This window comes from Synchiropus splendidus, chromosome 1 (genome assembly GCF_027744825.2).
Source record: "Synchiropus splendidus isolate RoL2022-P1 chromosome 1, RoL_Sspl_1.0, whole genome shotgun sequence".
NCBI classification, from domain to species: Eukaryota; Metazoa; Chordata; class Actinopteri; order Syngnathiformes; family Callionymidae; genus Synchiropus; species Synchiropus splendidus.
The window spans coordinates 21,254,138-21,271,667 of record NC_071334.1 but is presented as its reverse complement, the minus strand read 5'-3'; the positions used below and the strand labels follow the sequence as shown (position 1 = coordinate 21,271,667).

The 17,530-nt window shown below is 45.3% G+C and overlaps 2 protein-coding genes across 2 annotated transcripts; both read left to right on the top strand.

The window, feature by feature from the left end:
• The first annotated feature begins 847 nt into the window (after positions 1 to 847).
• On the top strand, positions 848 to 3,713 carry dpt (dermatopontin). Its single transcript, XM_053851490.1, has 4 exons — positions 848 to 1,199; positions 2,573 to 2,698; positions 3,111 to 3,218; positions 3,301 to 3,713. Exons 1-4 carry the CDS (start codon positions 925 to 927, stop codon positions 3,365 to 3,367), a joined length of 576 nt encoding a protein of 191 aa, XP_053707465.1. The 5' UTR covers positions 848 to 924; the 3' UTR covers positions 3,368 to 3,713.
• Positions 3,714 to 11,531: 7,818 nt separating this feature from the next.
• zbtb11 (zinc finger and BTB domain containing 11) lies at positions 11,532 to 17,324 on the top strand. Its single transcript, XM_053877142.1, has 10 exons — positions 11,532 to 12,059; positions 12,562 to 12,773; positions 12,844 to 13,075; positions 13,275 to 14,230; positions 14,576 to 14,896; positions 14,969 to 15,371; positions 15,440 to 15,557; positions 15,639 to 15,797; positions 16,313 to 16,488; positions 16,622 to 17,324. Exons 1-10 carry the CDS (start codon positions 11,750 to 11,752, stop codon positions 17,161 to 17,163), a joined length of 3,429 nt encoding a protein of 1,142 aa, XP_053733117.1. The 5' UTR covers positions 11,532 to 11,749; the 3' UTR covers positions 17,164 to 17,324.
• Positions 17,325 to 17,530: the final 206 nt, after the last annotated feature.

The window sequence follows — 17,530 nt, the reverse complement described above, 5'->3', positions numbered from 1 at the left end:
AAAAGATTCTGAGGAGTGAATCCATTTATCTTTATTTTGAAAGGAGAAATAAAGCACGACTGCTGTATCCTAGAAACACTTCAGACTCCTGTGTCTTGTTTATACCTTAATAATTTTTCTCATCCTGTGATTAAAAAAATCTGGTTTCCATACTATTCTGGATCATATCAGTCTCTAATATCTCGTAGCACCTCTTCAAATCTTGTCCTGTAATTTTTCCCAAGTGCCATGACCAGTGTTTTGTGGAGTTCAGTGCACAAAGGCCAAAAATGGTCCCACCTCCTAATGTTAAATTACGATTCCTTTAAAAAGTTTTCTGGATCCAGACAGTGATCTGGCTCTCTCCCAAAATTGAATAATTTGTTCCCCGTCCAATTCCACCTATTCCCTGAAGACTTCATGTGAATCTGAAACTTTTCAAGTTCATTGTACACAGACAGTCAGACAAACCTCAGTGGCCGAGGTGATGCTGACTAGACATTACAAAGGAGCGGTCAAAGATTTGAAACGTCTTCTCATCTGATCCCTGCATTTGTTAAAAGATTATCACACTCTAAATTTCCAAAACAAGATGGTTACACGTGTGTGTGTGTGTGTGTGTGTGTGTGTGTGTGTGTGTGTGTGTGTGTGTGTGTGTGTGTGTGTGTGTGTGTGTGTGTGTGTGTGTGTGTGTGTGTGAGGCCTCCTGGGACAGATGAAACCCTGGCAAGTGATTCTTGTTTTTAAGGCACCACCTTATCTGAGGCTGAAGCTCTCAATGTTCGTTACCAGATTCGACCTTAAAATGTGAAGTGCCGTCACTTTTGGCATCTGTTGTTCCATAAATTACAACAGGATTCAGAACATCTGGTCAGCAAAACATTTGGAGAGGTTAAAACTCAGGCAGATGTGAGCGAGTACATCAGAGAGGCTTAGCTGTTCAACATGAGTCCAGCTCTGGTTCTGTTGGCCCTGACTTTGTTTGCCACTGTGGCAGCTCAGTCCCATGACCACCAGGACATGGGCTGGGTCAATGGCTACCGTCAAAGCTTTAACTTTCAGTGTCCCCATGGCGAAGTCCTGGTGGCTCTGAGGAGCTACTACAGTGAACAGGATGGATCGGATCGGCTCTGGTCATTTGAGTGCCAGCCTACGCCTGAGGGTCTCGGGGAGCCAAGTGACTGTTGGTGGGACGACATCAGCCGAGCGGGGATGGAGTGGTAGGTCACACATTTGGATGTATTTCTGAAAGAATCTGGGGGCATCACCCAAATTGTAATGTGCTTTTGGCCTTATTTGTGTGACAGAAAGGAGGATTTAAAATCTGTTTCACACAGTTGTGAATGATATCACGATAAAAAGCCATTCTGATCTGTCATGAGGTGGTGAAAAACAGACCATAGATGAAAGCAAATATTCCAGTGCTTTGAATAATGTCTGGGTTCCAAGTGACCAACAACAAATACTGTACTTTAAAGGACCTTATTAGCAGAAAATGCCAGCCCATGCAGGGAGTTTTCTTAATGTTATATGAATGAAGTACTGACATGGGGATGGAATTTGAGCATTTTTCAAGCATTCATGTAAATAGCTTGCAGTTTGCTTTAGCATGTTCCTAACTGGTGTCGCTTGACAGTGAAGTCCTGAAAACCAGCCACTCTCCCTTGACAAATGAGAAAAACACAGCTTTATTCCGGAAAAAGAACCTCGTTGGCATCATTAATTTTTATTCACAATCATAAATAAAAAATCATGACAACATGTGCAGTTTGTTTGCCAGACTGTGGGCTGAAGAAAATCTGATGCAGGACTGTATCTGGCCCTGGAGACTTAGGTCATGCTTGGCATCGAATACACATTTCTAGCAAGTTGTTCACATAGTGTATAAATGAGGTGTGTGGACAGTGTGAGAACACCACACGTACATGAATGCGCTGTGGAACACTTATAAAGAAGGCCATCAGGATTGTGCTGTGATTTTTGCAGGCAGTAAACTCAAAGCCTTCTTTCACAGGCCTCTGCCTCAAAATGAGCAGGTCAAGCAGTGATGTCAAGGTGAAAATCCATCTAGAAAAATTGCCTGACTGAGTTGTCTAGAGTGAGGAAGTTAATTCATGCAAATGAGCTTTGCTCAGTAGGAACCATTTCGATTCTGCTTCATCATTCAGTCGATGGTTTCGACTTCCCTTCATGTCAGGCAGTTTAGATGCCGTCAAACGTATGTGGATTAACAGTGTAAGGTTTGAATGAATGTGGCTGCTTATGGCTACATTACATAGAAAAAAAATGTTGTTTTGAAATATGAAATATGACCCATCTACCTCGCCCCTTTTGAATTACCCAGGCACAGACGTCAGCCCATCAGATCAATAGCTCAGGGTCCATGTTGCCATGACAAACGTTCACCAGTACCGTGCTCCCTGCTGCTGAGACTTGGCATTTTAGGGAGTGTTGTGGTGTCACTGAATCCTGTGGGCCATAAACAGGCCTCTCACTTCAACAACCTATTGAGTGTAAACATGACTTTTTCAGCACACTCTTTCTGACATTAGATCGTATTGATTGATAGATACGTTTTCCACTCTCTTCGTAGGACGTCCACGTGCACCCGAAATGGCCTGGTTGCTGGGATACAAAGCAAGTACTTTGAAACGCTCCTGGACCGCGAATGGCAGTTCTACTGTTGCTACTACAAGCGCCGCTGCCCATACTCCTGCATGTATGTCCTCACAAGCTTTGTACTGAGAGGAGTTTGGAATGTTCATTGCCTCACTTCTGTTGTTATAGCTTTAATCACACAGCAAATGGATGAGTTATCACCCGCACTCTTAGTCTTGATAGGACGCAAACATTGGCTTATTACGTACATTTTCAGAACGAGACGTCAGTCATGAATGGTTATGAGCTCCAGCCGTCTTTAGTACCTGAAGGATAATCACGATAGACATGGAACTCAACATGTGTAATTGAGATTGATGTGCTTGGACTGCGATCAGGTGCCGGTGGAAAAAAGACAATAGCTGCGTTACGCCAGCTATTGTGGGGAAGAGAGGGTCTGGAGGACACGTGTTCTCAGTGTGCTCACGTTGACTGACATTATGAGCTGAAATGCTGCACGTCTGTCCGTGCAGGAAGACTTCAGACATCCCAGAACACCACAGAGAAGAGGCGGAGCTGGTCGTTCCCAGTTATGGCTACTTCATCCGGGGGGCTCAGACAACATTCAGTGGAGTCCTGAGGTTTGTCCACATCAGCTTGTCGCTGAAAAACTCTACGTTCTACGTGAGACTATTTGACTGTATTTTTTATTTCTTGTTTCAGGGATCGGCAGTGGAAGTACATCTTGTGCAGAATGACCGACTTTGATTGTGAATTTGAGAATTTATAAATATGTGAAAAACTCAAGCAGAAATCCAGTTGTCTAATCAGAATTCAGCGAATATAACCAAGTGTACTGTCATGTATAAAATAAACCGATTCACAAGAAGAAATGAGGTTTTGTCAGCCTCTATGCAGCATGGTTGAAATGTGAGGGCAACAGAAACGGAATGGAAATATAAATTGGTTAAAGATGGAGCTGGAGGTCTTTCAGCACGAGGTGATTTTCCAAACAAACACATTTGCATTGGTGGAAAACGTTACATCAGCTTTTCTGTGGGAAATTGCACTCGCAAGATTTTCACTGGGATGTTGCTCATAAATTCTTAGTTTGCATTTAAATGGGCTCGACAAGCTTCTCAGTCCACTCTCTGGCTGTTACAGACCAACACTGTCGGTGTTGACCAATTTGTCATCCAAATAAAAACCTGAAAGATAAATGAATCAATTAATTTTGTTATCAAATGGACCACGAGAATGATGTTCATCTGTGCCACAAAAATTGTCATGACAGAGGTTTCTGTGACACGGCAGGGTGATTGATAAGGAATGACTGTATTATAACCCAGGATGGATTCTAATCTGACATCCCAAGCACATCCAGACGTTGCTGCTCCACTCTCCAGCAGGAGACAGAGTTCCGACATTAGAGCGCCGTCATAAGATGCTAAGTTCAATTTTCATATTCCTGCTGCAGGATATGAGTGAGGAACAGGAAATGTTTCTAAAGAAGAAGAAAGAGACTTGACAGATCAAAGTGATTGTAGTCTGCGGTCCATGTGTTCCAGACAGACACACGTTCACACCAGATGTAAATACATCGCAGTGATTTTGACTTTAGGGAAGCCAAACCGATGCCACAGAATTCCCTACAAAAGTGATCATGTATCTCCTCACTCCCTCTGTTTAGGTCAGAGCTGGGTCCTGCACTGCACACATGCCATGGGACTTATGAATGAGCACAATGTCAAACATGTTCAGTTCCACATAATGGTTCAAGAGTGCGGTAGATTACCGTTACATTCTTTATAACACATCCTAGTAAAAAAAAGTTTATTTTAGCTTACAAACACTTCCATGCTACATAGAAACATGGCAATGTAATCGACAAGGAGAGAGCATGCAGCATTACAAAAATGTTCCCATGTTTTATCGGCAGAATCTCACAGCAAGGGAGGATGATTAAATTTCCCAGGGGCTCACATTCTTTCCTATGAAGTCAAAAGAGTGAAGGACCGAATCTTAAATGAATGTTACATTTTGCTATTTTAAATATATATTGAAAGTCACAAAAAAAACAAAAAAAATAAAATTATATATATATATGTATGCTGCAATAAGGTTCATTAGACAAGCATATGTATGTTAAACTTGTAGCTCAACTCTTACAAAACAAATGATAAAGCTAATTTGATCTCTACAATATACTGAATTCACCAATTCACATACAATTTATTCTTCAAAACAAAGAGAGCATTCTCACTCCATGGCTGCTGTGGTCTGTTCATTCGAGGGAAAACTGACTCACATTTTCCAAATCAAAACTTTCCACCGTCCTTCACTGACGGAGTAAATAGCTGAATCACTCGACGTTTTGTATTAAATACATCAGGTCAACTGCAGTGTTTCGCTGAATCATTCAATTGTGTTGTTTACCGACATTTCTCACTGTGAAATTTGCTACTGGCCTTGTTGACTTCACCATCCTGAAGTGGCGGTTAAGAACATTGTGCAAACTTGGATCTTGGAAAAAGAATGATAAAAATGACCAAAAATAAGACTCACTTTTATTGATTAAATTGAATTTAACTAAGTCACTTGTGCAGGAACAAAACAGCAATTGTCACAGTGGGAGTGGACTTGAATTTGGGGGAAAGAAGTAAACCTGAAACAAAGTTTCTAGTCTGCTGTGTTTGTTTCTGTCTGTTTCTTTGATGGACACAAACCATCTGGCTCTACTGCAGCACACAGTGAATGACAACACAACGCTGGGATGAAAAACCAAAGACTCTCTTTCAAATTACAGCTACTTTTTGCAACATTATGGGCTTCTGTTTTGCAATTTTAAACATGTTGTTTTTGGGGTAATTAATGTCATGGCCCTCATTGAACTAAGGGGACAAGAGTGTCTGGCTTCAGCACAAACTCCTTCGGGCCAAGGACCTGAGCAACAACAGCCATCAGTGGATACAAAGGCGCAACTTGCGGTCATTAGTGTGTTTTAGGCCGCAAGTACTCAATTAAGGTTTTACCACCTCCACACTGGAAAGCAGTGTGGAACTCTTTTCAGGGTTAATGGAGTGAGCTGGACGGAGGTCAGCGAGCTAACTGCACCATCTTGAAAAGAGCTTTGGCCTGGGCCAGCAGCTCTCAGTCCAGTTTGTTTACGGCCACTGCTGGCTCAGGGCAGCGGGCCAAACTCCGCAGCGTGACGCCGAGTCCCTGGAGCCAGTGGCCGGTAGCGGGCCACACGCCTGTGGAGGTCCACTGAGGCCCTGCAGTGTAAGTCTGTGTCTCAGGCTGGAAAAGGACTCTCCGTTTCCACTGGAGCAGAATGAGAAACTCACACAGTCTCTGATAGTGTTACTGCAGGAGCCAGCGAGCAGACATGAGTTCTTAAGAGTCCTGATGAGGATCTTTGACAGGATTTGCATTCAGTCAATGCCTCAAAGCAGAATACAATTAGGCAAAATCAATGAACAATCAATGGGCGATCGAATCCGGGCGGAGACACAGAAGTCACACAATGGCTTCGCAAGCCTGTTTTTCCTTTTAGCCCATCAAGCACAGCTGAGGCCGTAAGTGTATTCCTCCTAAAAAGAGTGCACAAAGCTAAGACCTTCTTGGGCTCAGATGAGGACATTTGGGCCTGTAAACACCAATCAAGTGTCATTACCTCAGCGAGCCTGCGCTGACAAGGTGACGCAGTCATTGAGCGACTCCCTGCTCTCCACAATGCTGCCTTGTTTGGTCTTTCCAGTGATGATTTTAAATTCGAAGGCGGCGTGGAGAACAGTCACAGGCTGTGTTCAAGACCGTGCTTTTCAGCCCCTTGCTTTATTTAGAGCTCCGAAAGGCTTGAGAGGAGGCCGACTCATGTCGTTGTGTCACTTTTAAATGACTCTTTATGCTGTGAAAAATGTGTTGAGGTGAAATGACTTCAGGGACACAGACAGGGACATGATCTGTTGCATCTGTTTTAGTGAGGAGTTAAGCATGTTGAACTCTGAAAAGCTACATGTTAGAAGAAAAATAAGTGTACTCAAACAGGAACGCACAAATGACCATGTACACAAACCATGTGCGCAGTAACACCAGAGCAGTGATATGCGACACGACAGTATTTCTCACCTCGTGTGTTTATACCTGTTGCCATACAGACTTTCTGGTTCTACAGGCTCCTCCCATACTACCAGTTATGTTGTCGTTTTATAACCTTCTATTATGGTCATAACATTTTACGCTCCTATTAAAGCCTCCTCATGGAGTTAGTGCTGCAACATGCCTTCTGGTCGGTGAGAAAGTGAGGCACTGTGTTTGGATGGGGCGGGGGGACCCAGGCGAGTGAGCGCCATGCGGAGTGACCCTGACCCGGCCCTGGGGCTGCACAGATAGCCTGTTTATTTTAGGGAGCCTCTGGCTGCTTTTGCTAGAGGACAAAAACAAATGCCTCTCCTCATGTCTGACTACACGGGGCTTCTCTTTATTTGCCTCTCGCAGAAACTTCCTGACAGGGAGATTGAGAGGGAAACTCATTTATTAACTGAAAAAAAAACTGATCACACGAGCTAACATGTCAGAACATTGTGTAGCACAAAACTACACATCGAGGGATCAGTGAAAAGTATGTTTGTGTCCATGGGAGGGAAAGAGAAACAAGTGCCAGCCTGCTGTGCAGTGGCTCAAAAGGAAAGGTGTGTGCTCTTCTTCGATCCTCGTGCAGGGAGCCGACAGATTACCAGACCAGTCATCGTCTCTGGTAAACAGCTCAAACAATTGTGATGCAGGTGATGGACTTTTGTTGTCGACTTTGACAGCACATCCAGCAAAAGAAGGCTGTATAGAAGACAATAGTTTCATTTGAAATGAGGCTACTTGCAACAGAAATGGCTTCCATCCCTGATCTATGTTTGATAGAAACACAACATTGGCAAGCAGAAGGGAACACCCTGGGGAGATCTCATGTCCATAGCAGGACAAGATGATGTCTTTTGGCGTGTCCCATCAGGGTTTGCCAAAGCAAGTCGGCCTCCTTCACTTACCTTGAACCTCACTGTCGCCTCTTCTCCCAGTTCCAGGTATCTCCCTCAACAACATATCTACTGTCACTGATAGTTGTCTCCAAAAACAGGAAAAAACAGGAGTCCCTTAAACCAGTCACTTAGAATTTTGCATCTTATTAAAAATGTAGTTTCGGCACTTAAGTTTCTCAGTCAATATGGATTTTGAAAAATACACTTGAAAATGAAAGCCAGTGTTCTTATGCAAGACTGTTTAAGAGAACATCATCTTTGAAAAGTCTTGAACGTGCATATCTAATAGCTGTGCGTGACTTACATATCCAACATAAACGTGACATGGAAATGAGACGATTTGCATATGGCCGTCACCGCAGTGAAGAATAGCCTGACTAATCCCGACGAGGTCTCTTCATTCGCTCCCTGGGAAAACATTCTGCGCATCAAGGACTCAGGGGGAGCTCCACTCTGGTGTTTACGCAGCCCACTGCTGCTCGTCCTGTGATCTCAGACTCTTGGTGTCAGGTAAAGCAGCTAGTTGACACTTAAAGTTAAGAATAACAGCTTACTCTCTTTTTCCCCTCTGAGCACTCGGAACAAAAAGTTTGTGATCTGGAGGGCAGCCAATGTATTGTGGGAACAAGCGGTGTAAGGTGAGCTCAGTCACCAACTGGTTCCCAGCCTTCCTTCAGCCTTCCTACCTTCTCTCCTTCTACATTTGAACAAAAGCGTCATTGCTACTCCTGGAACTTGGACAGGCAAATTCTTGGTAGTGACACAGCGCAGAATAAATTAGGAGCTTTATGGCCTGTGATGAAGGGAGATTCATGGCAAGATGCTTTGTGCTTTGGTGTCTCCTGTGTTTCACTGGCAGCAAGATATTACCGCGGGGTGGTCTCAGGCACTCGCTGTCGTGGAGGGAATGCTCAAACGTAAAGCAAAAGGCGTTGAAGGAAATAAAAAGCATCATTAACACGAGTTGTCAAACTTCATTCTGTGGTTCCTGCCTGCAGGTGAAAGTTCAAGAGAGTAAGTGTAGAAGATGCACTGAAACTTGTCAGCGTGCTAATCTGTCTGTTGGCCAGAAGCCCAGTCCTAGAGAGAAGAGTGAGACTCCAACTGGATTTTGTTACAAAAAACAGCCTCTTCTCACACCAGCAAGTGCACGCTGACTTGTGTGAAACCCAACAGTGTCCTAGAATCGCTGCCAGCTCAGAAAATACATCAGAGGACACGAAGCAGCAGACAGAAATTCTCCACTCATTATGAGACATTTAGAGTTCACATAGATGCTGCAGGTTTTTGAACAGTAGAATGTTGAAATCAGCCTCATACGACAGTCTACACAAAGAGCTGAACAAGTAATGGCCCACTGATGCTAGTTTGGCAAGCAGTGGACGTTGTGTTTTCGCTATAAAACACTGGAATGAGTGGCCATACATGAAAGGAGTTTCATCTCATGTAGTCTCTAAGCCTTGGATTTGACACACAGTTGAATGCTTAAAAATGATAGAAATTAGTTGAGTGACCCCGACCTCCTGTTCAAAACGTCTCATCCTGGTTTGGAGCCAAATAGCTTTTAGAGAAACATTCATAATGTGAAGATTATTAACATTATTAACCTTCTCTCGATGTTCCTATTTATCCATTCTTATTTATTTTCATGTATTTATTGATTAAATATCAGTGCTCGGTAACAAGTACAATCTCATTTCTGGCCAGTGATTTGAAAGCCGCCAGTTCTCTGTAAAGACTTGTCAAACATCAGAGCTGAGTGCCAGCCAGACAACAAAGGAGAAATGAAATCGATGACATAAGCAAAGCTCCTAGGAGCTCTTACATCATCCATTCAGGGACTCGGAGGGCAGCTAAGATTGGCTACCTTCAGTGCTCTCTGTGTTACCAGTGCCACCATCTCAGTCACACTCTCACTTGGTTGTTTGCGGGGAAAACACAACAGGAAAATGGTCACTCAGAGCGCTAATATATTTATACACAGCTCCAGAGAATGTGCCAGTGTGTCATGGAAAAGTACTCCAGTGCAAGAGGAGCAGTGCGCTTCCTATCACTCCTGCGTTTGTCCTTGGGTACAGCAAGACAATGACAGATAAGACAGTCTCCTCCACTCTCATCCCAGCTGGTCCGTCCAGTGTCTTTATCACTCCGAGTCTGGGTCACAGACAAGATCTCCCTGATTTCCTCTTATCTTGAGCTAGATTGACAAATCCAGTCAGTCGACTGCTGTGACGCCATGCCAGGCTTCATAAGGATCTGTCAGGTTAGTTGCCTACCTGGCATCGTAAAATACACCCCTCTGGATTCTACATGACTGATTGATAGCACTGCAGCTTAAGGCAGCTCAGGCAGAAGGTTATAGGTATTAATTCAACTGCTTTACTCTCACATGAGCAAGAGTAGTAGAAGGGTGAGGTTCAAAATGATGGTTAAAAAAGAGGGGTGGGGACTTGATCATACTGTTAAACTGCTTGTTTACTGTAAACACACAAAACGGTGAGTGGAAACAGATTCCACAGCAAATAAATACCTAACACCAAAGGGCGATGATCATCTGTACTTCAGGATAGGTTCACTCTTTCATGACCAGGGTTAAAAGAGTGGCACATGCATTAGCATGGGTGTGTTCTCATGGTGGGAGATGGGAGGAATTAGAACGATTGATCTCCTTGAATTGCTATAGTCTTGCAAAGAAGACATTCGATCCTAAGATAAGCAGCTGCATGACAATGTATGTCGCAATTTTGGAGGAGAAACTGCCAGATGTTTAATGTGAAACGGAAATCCTGAAATAGTGTAGATTAGATTCTCCTGGACAACTGACTGTTCCATGATCGCATTGTCAAAAACAGATGACCTCCAATGAACTTTCACATTATTCCAGCAAATATTTGTTGATACCATCAACCATGCTATTACACTTAAATCTGTTGACCCATTGTCCAACTCAAATAGGACAGTTGGTCAACTGCTGACCTTGTGAGCAAATTGCTTAAAAGAAATAAAAAAAAAAATCTTTAAAAATCATCCAGGAACTACAAACATTTTGGTGAGATGGCGTGCCATTATAATGGAACCAATCGTAGACAGGACTCTAGTAGACTCCTTCCTGCTCTCATGCAAAAAAAAAAACAAAAACTCCAGCACACGTGTGGAGGCGTCTGCCAGCCTCAACTGAGAGCCAACACATTCAATCCGCTTCTCACGGGAGAAAAACAAACACACCAAATTCCTCCAGCTGTTACCAAGATACGTGGAAGACCTGAAAGATCCACACAGTCCCAGTAACACAATCACGACGCGTTGTTAGTTAAAGACAGATAAACATTTAATTTTGTGATATCACTGGAAAAACTGAGGGCTTTTGAAATTTAACACATGGCGTTGATAACCAACGGCGGATAAATGACAGTTACGTGCCAGGTTACATCGGTGATGCGTCGTACTTTACTTAAAAATAAAAAAATAGTTTTAAGTTGGTTCACACCCGGTGGTGGAGTGCAATGCTCTAACGCCACCTAGAGGTCATTGCATGCTCTTACTGTATACAAAGACCAGTCGCCATCATAAGTTGAGCAAAAACATTTAGCAAATAAAACAAAATTGGCTTCCAACTTCCTGCGAGTGCAGCTTATTTCAAAGATAAACCCCGCTCCCAAAGCTGGCGGACAGGCCGTGAGCTTCAGCACTCAGCTGCGGAGGAGATATCCGAACCCTTGGCCACAATTCAGGCAGAACTTTTAAAGATGGTGGTCGGGCACTTTCCGGAATTATCCGCCACAGACATGTACACGTTATCGAAGACAACTAACTCCTACAACTTCTGCTGCTACTTTTGTATATTTGAATATGGCGTCCTCTGTTGGCAACTCCAGATTACGCCCCACTTCCGACTATCCATACGCAACATCCGGTTGTGCAGCAGCCATTTTGTCTGTTCGGGTAACCGTCTCCCTTCACGGTGTCGAACTCCAGTTCCACCCTGGAAAACAAACCGGATTCTCGCTTTTGCCTCTCTTTTTATTTCTATATATCATTCGAGTGGGAGTAAAAAATATTGCTTAAATAAGGAGCATTGGAAGAGGGCGTCCTCTCGTGAACAAGGGCGCACGTTAGCCATAAAAACACGGGACTGTGAGATGTCGAATGAGGAGAGCTACCTAGCCATCATACGCTATCTGACAGACGAACATGAGCCCTACGCTCCGGGGACTCCCGGCAACACCAAGAGGAAAATACGGAAAGCGGCGATATGTTACGTGGTGCGGGAAGGGACATTGTTTTATCAGCGGCGGCTAAAGGGCCAGGATAACTTCGCCGAGCTGGAGGTGGTGCTGCAGGATGAGCGCAGGAAGGAACTCATCAACCAGGCGCATATCGGTGAGGGAGGAGAGCATCTGAACCAGACTCTCACGTGGGAGGTGATCTCGAATAAATATTGGTGGAGAGGTAAGTAGTCTACGATCTGTTTTTCTATTCAACGATGTGTTTATTATCCTGCCTACAGTTGGTTGTATACACATACAGTATGTCACCGTTATTGAATCAAAACTGGTACACAATATTCCCTCGTAATAATAATAGTAATGAAAGTATGTAGCGTTTCTACATGTCACAAATTATACACGAAGTTCAGAAAATGTGTTTAAATAGCAGTATTTTAATAGAAAAATGCGAAAACTTGACTTTAAAATACTTGCAGGGATCTGTGAAGACTCACACTTTTGTTTTTAAATATGTCGTTTTGCTGATCTAGTGATAATACTCACTTCCAGTTTTTTTGTCATTCACTTGAGCCTTCAATTTAGTGGCCATTTTTCTCCTGTTCTGTGCATGATGACTGGTATTGGTATGAATTTAGTATTTTTGTTTAATTTATTGAACTTGCCTAAGGAGTAAGAGAGGGTTGTAGGGGGTGTTCATCTTGACAAATGTGCATGGTGTTTTTCAGGTGTTATGAAGAATGTGAAGGACGTTGTTAGGGAGTGTGCGCATTGTCAAAGCAGACGTGCAGTAGAAGATGGTCAAGGGCCGCGACGCCGAGCACCCGCACGCTTGACTGATGACACTGATGAAGACCAGGAAGAGGAAGGAGCGGATGGACTTTCTTATCCCGCCGGACCAACAAATGCAGGCGCAATAGCGAAACACGAGCTGGTTTTTGTAAGTTATTAGCTTTTTGTTTTCAATGATTTCTTTTTCCTCTGACTTGTCTTGTTGGTGCCCACTTCAGGTGGACAGTAAAGGTGAAGTGAATCAGTTGCTGTCAGATCACGGCCAGACATTGCTGAACAAACTGAATCAGCAGCGGATCAACAACCAATTCTGCGACATCACCCTACTGATCGAAGGTGAAGAGTACCGGGCTCACAAGGCTGTCCTTGCAGCATGCAGTGAGTACTTCAAGGAGCTGTTTTTTGAGAAGGGAGCCACCACGACGCATGAAGCTGTGATTGAACTGTCAGGTAGGTCGTTGTTGATCTAGGAGAGATGACTACTGTGTCTTGGCTCTAACTTTGATATTTCTGATATACTATTTTCCTACTGTGGAGCTGGATTTATTGTCTGTTTGTACTGTGTACTGAGTACTGTGATGAACTGCTTGACTCTTGAGTGTTTCTTTTTGAATTAGTGTTTCAGTCACCATTTTCTGCTTTTCTGTAGGTTTCACCAAGGCCACCTTCCTCCCCCTGCTGGATTTTGCATACACCTCACTCCTGTCATTTAATTTTTGTATTATGGCAGACATAGCCAACTTGGCTCGGCACCTGCTGATGACGGAGGTACTGCAGATTTGCGAGTCTGTCCACAAGCAGGTGGAGGAGCAAAAACTGACAGTGTATCAGCAAGGAGATGTCCACACAATGTTGACCTGTGATCCTGGTAGTCAGGAGGCTTCGGTGGATGAGTCTGGTATCTACACAGTGACCATAAATGGTGACTGCAGGGCACTAGTCTCTCACACTGGTGCACCTGGTCAGCAGATGGCTGTCGTCACACAAACAGCAGATAGTGATGTCGCAGAGGTAGGCGTAGATGGACAGGGCCAGACTGTGACTCTGATCGCTCAGGGTGCACTGAATGAGCCAGAGGGCAGCGTCACTGTAATATCTCATTGTACAGAAGACATTGCGGCTGAGACGATGACAGTGGTGACCCACAGTGGACAAGCAGGAGCCAGTGAGTCGCTGGCTGTTGTCTCTGCCTGCCTGGCAATGGATGAGCCTCAGGTGGCTGAAACATTATTGGTTAATGCGGACACCGATAAAGTTAATGCCACACAAGTTGTGGGAGTGGCAGAGCTGCAGGTGGATAAAATGCAGCCTCAGAATACCTCAGCAGAAGAGGCTCCTGAACCCCCTCCAGTTATTGCACCTCGTAAACGAGGGCGCCCTGCAAAGGTAAAGAAGGTGGTGGATGAGGTTCCACCAGTAAAAGATGAGGAATCGATTGTGGATGAGAGCCAGGAAGACGATCAGATGACACCCGACGATCCAAAGAAGAGGCGGTTACGGCAGCGCTCGATGGCAGAGGGGGGGTACGCTCGTCTTCATATGGGTGTGGAGGAAGAAGAGGAAGACAAGACAGCTCCATCTCCAACAAGTGTAGTTGCACCAAAGGTATGAAACTTTTTGTTTACTACTGTTTTTGTGTGTCAGAGAATGCGTGCTAAAAAGAGTTTTCCCACTGCATCCTCCAAAGCCATTGTATTTTCCTGGTGCTTCACTCACCCGGGTGATCCACTGTACTGTACAAGTAGTTTTACAGAACATTACAGTTGTGCATTACTTTACCTGAAGTTACTTGCCCAACACTGCGACTGAATATTGCAGACTACATTGCTCATTAGTGTTTGAGATTGTACTTTGACAAAAGGATTGTGTACTGCTGATCATATTTGCTTCTTGGATTGTCATATACGGGATTGTCAACAAATGTTACTGACTCAACACGGGTGTTTCCAGGTTTCCCCGTGGCCCAAGAGGAGAGGAAGACCACCAAAACAACCAGTCCAGACTCAGGTGGAGGGAGCGTCCCTCTCTGAAAGTGACACCACGGTGGGATCCAGTTTGCTGGAGGTTGCAGTGGCATCTGCGCAGCTCGGGACAGATGAGACGGGTGCAAATGCAGAACCAACGCCAATTGAAGGAGATCAGATCAAGCCAGCAGAGGGCGCTGTTGATGGCGAGCACACCTGTTCAGAGTGTGGCAAGTCCTTCCAGAGGCGCTACTCCCTCATCATGCACTCCCTGAAGCATGAGAAGTCCAGAGGCTACAAGTGCAATGTAAGTGTAACTGTGGATGTTGCAATGTGATTCAGGAATTGACCTAGAGGAAACATGCTTTTGTGTACACAGTTGTGCAGTAAAGAGTTCCAGTATGCTGCCTCTCTGCGGGCTCACCTGGCCCGGCACAAGCAGAAGCCCAGCCAGAGGGCTCCTGCCAAGCTTTCATCAGACCAGAGCGCTGAAGGCCAAATGTTGGAGGAGAAGACCGTGCCCCTTAACGTAAAGAGAGAATTTGTCTGCGACATCTGCGGGAAAAGCCTCCCCAAACTATACTCTCTGCGCATCCACATGCTCAACCACACCGGTGTGCGACCGCACTCCTGCAAGGTCTGCGGCAAGAGCTTCACTCACAAACACAGTCTGAAGATGCATCGAGCGCTGCACGATGTCTCACAGCAGTTCCAGTGTCAGTACTGTCATAAGAACTTCATGAGCAGGCGAAGCATGGAGGAGCACACCAGCCTGCACACAGGTCAGTAGCTCTGCTGCCGCTGGAGGTCTCCTTAGGTTACGATCAATTTCTGTTCATTGATGTCACAGGAGAGTCCAAGTACCTGTGCAACACCTGTGGAGAGACCTTCTTCCGGGCGTCCACCCTGAGCAAGCACCTGAAGAAGCACAAGCCACGACCAGAGACCCGCCAGTTTGCATGCAAACAGTGAGTTGACCTCGAGTTCGACCAGTTTTTCTGTATCGGTCTGAGGAAGCTCTGAGCCATGAGCCTCTGTGTCGTCTGCAGCTGTGACAAAAAGTTCTTTGAGGCCAAAGACCTGCAGCAGCACATGAACAAGCACTTGGGTTTGAAGCCCTTCCAGTGTCAGGAGTGCGGGAAGTGCTACAGCTGGAAGAAGGACTGGTACTCGCACGTCAAGTCTCACAGTGTGGCCGAGCCTTTCAAGTGAGTGCATCATGTACAAAGGTTGTATACATCTGTCCTATCCTAACAAAAAGAGGAGAAGGTCAAACCACCAGGTGGCGCTCTGTCCATTGATTGAAGCACTCGGTTGAACCAGAATATAGAGGGTTTTAAATGGTCAGACCTTTCGGGCCATATGAGGTGCTTAGTAAACTGTCATGGTGTAATTTTCTCCAGTCTCTTTGGAGTTTCTGGTCGTGAAAGTGCTGGAAACCTTAGCGCGTGTTTAATTTACATAGGATTTCTGTATTCAAATGTGGGGCAGAGGGTTGGTACGCCCAACATCTGCACTCACTTCCACCTAGACTGGGATGTAAAGAACTTTGTGGATTAGTGTGGAAGCACAGACAGGATTCATTTGTACGTACGCAACTATCTGGATTTGTGCTCAGGCCACGGTTCAGTTAGGAATCTATGCAGGGCTTTGTACATGAGGCCCCTGGTCATCTCATAACAGCGTCTCATTGCAACCACTGTGCCTGGACTCTGCTCCACAGGTGCAACGTGTGTGGGAAAGAGTTCTTCGAGAAGTCTCTTTACCGCAGGCACGTGAAGAAAGCCACGCACGGGAAGAAGGGCCGGATCAAGCAGAACCTGGAGCGGAAATGTGAGCAGTGCGGACGCAAGTTCACTCAGCTGCGTGAATACAGGCGCCATGTCAACAACCACCAGGGTGAGTCTGGGTTTTGGTTTGTCACGGTGTTGGATAGACACAGTGCAAGCAGTGGATGTCTTGTTCGGGAGCTGCATCACAGCTTCTGCAGCGTTGACCTGGGTTGTTTATACTCCATGTTTCTGTTGTGCAGGAGTGAAGCCGTTTGAATGCCTTACCTGCGGAGTTGCGTGGGCTGACGCCCGCTCTCTGAAGCGCCACGTCCGGACACACACAGGAGAGCGGCCATACGTGTGTCCCTTGTGCAACGAAGCTCACATCGACGCACGCACTCTTCGCAAACACATGTCCAAGTACCATGAAGCCAGCCTGCCCTGCAAGATCATGCTGGAGAAGGACACGTTGCAGTTCCACAACCAGGGCACACAGGTGGAGCATGCCGTCAGCATCCTGGCCTCTGACCTGCCCCCTGAGCTGCGGCCCGCCGAGCAGATCACCACGGAGGAGATAGAGACGGTGCTGATCACAGATGAGACGCTGGAGACAGTTGGGGCCGTGGAGGCGGTGCAGACCGTCAGCGAAGCGCCCGTGTCCACGCTGTCAGATCAGAGCATCATGCAGGTGGTCAACTACGTTCTGGCACAGCAGGCACTGAGCGGAGCTAAACTGGAGGAGGCGCCTGAAGCCATCCAGACCATGGAGGTGGAGGTGGCTCATGTAGCTGAAGTGGAGTAGCAGCGTCAAGTGACTCCTGAACTTTGTACAAAGATGATTTTTCTGGGTGTGTAAATAGTTTCTGTCGTGTAAATAAGGAACCTGATAAGGCAGTCATTTGAAACTCATGTCAAGTTCTGTCCCTAATCATGACAATTGCCCTCCTTTTGTTGATGATAAAATTAAACATTTAAGAAAACATTTTTCTTTTTTTTCTACCTGTCAGTGTTCAGTGAAGTGTTAGCACAGTGCTTTCTTTGGGTACCAATTATTGGACATTTCAATGTTCAACAATTCTTCTAGGCCTTCGTCACCAGTGGGACGTGCAAGACTAAAAACACTGTCCAGTCATTTCAAACGGCTGTGATGTGTCTATCAAACTGCACTG

What these genes read in the sequence shown, in the direction of transcription:
- zbtb11 (XM_053877142.1), top strand. Translation starts at nt 11,750, where the DNA reads ATGTCGAATGAGGAGAGCTACCTAGCCATCATACGCTATCTGACAGAC. An exon ending in AGCTGTGATTGAACTGTCAG is followed by an intron (nt 13,076 to 13,274) that starts GTAGGTCGTTGT and finishes GCTTTTCTGTAG; the next exon opens with GTTTCACCAAGGCCACCTTC. An exon ending in CAAGTGTAGTTGCACCAAAG is followed by an intron (nt 14,231 to 14,575) that starts GTATGAAACTTT and finishes GGGTGTTTCCAG; the next exon opens with GTTTCCCCGTGGCCCAAGAG.
- dpt (XM_053851490.1), top strand. Translation starts at nt 925, where the DNA reads ATGAGTCCAGCTCTGGTTCTGTTGGCCCTGACTTTGTTTGCCACTGTG. An exon ending in AGCCGAGCGGGGATGGAGTG is followed by an intron (nt 1,200 to 2,572) that starts GTAGGTCACACA and finishes CTCTCTTCGTAG; the next exon opens with GACGTCCACGTGCACCCGAA. An exon ending in CGCTGCCCATACTCCTGCAT is followed by an intron (nt 2,699 to 3,110) that starts GTATGTCCTCAC and finishes CTGTCCGTGCAG; the next exon opens with GAAGACTTCAGACATCCCAG.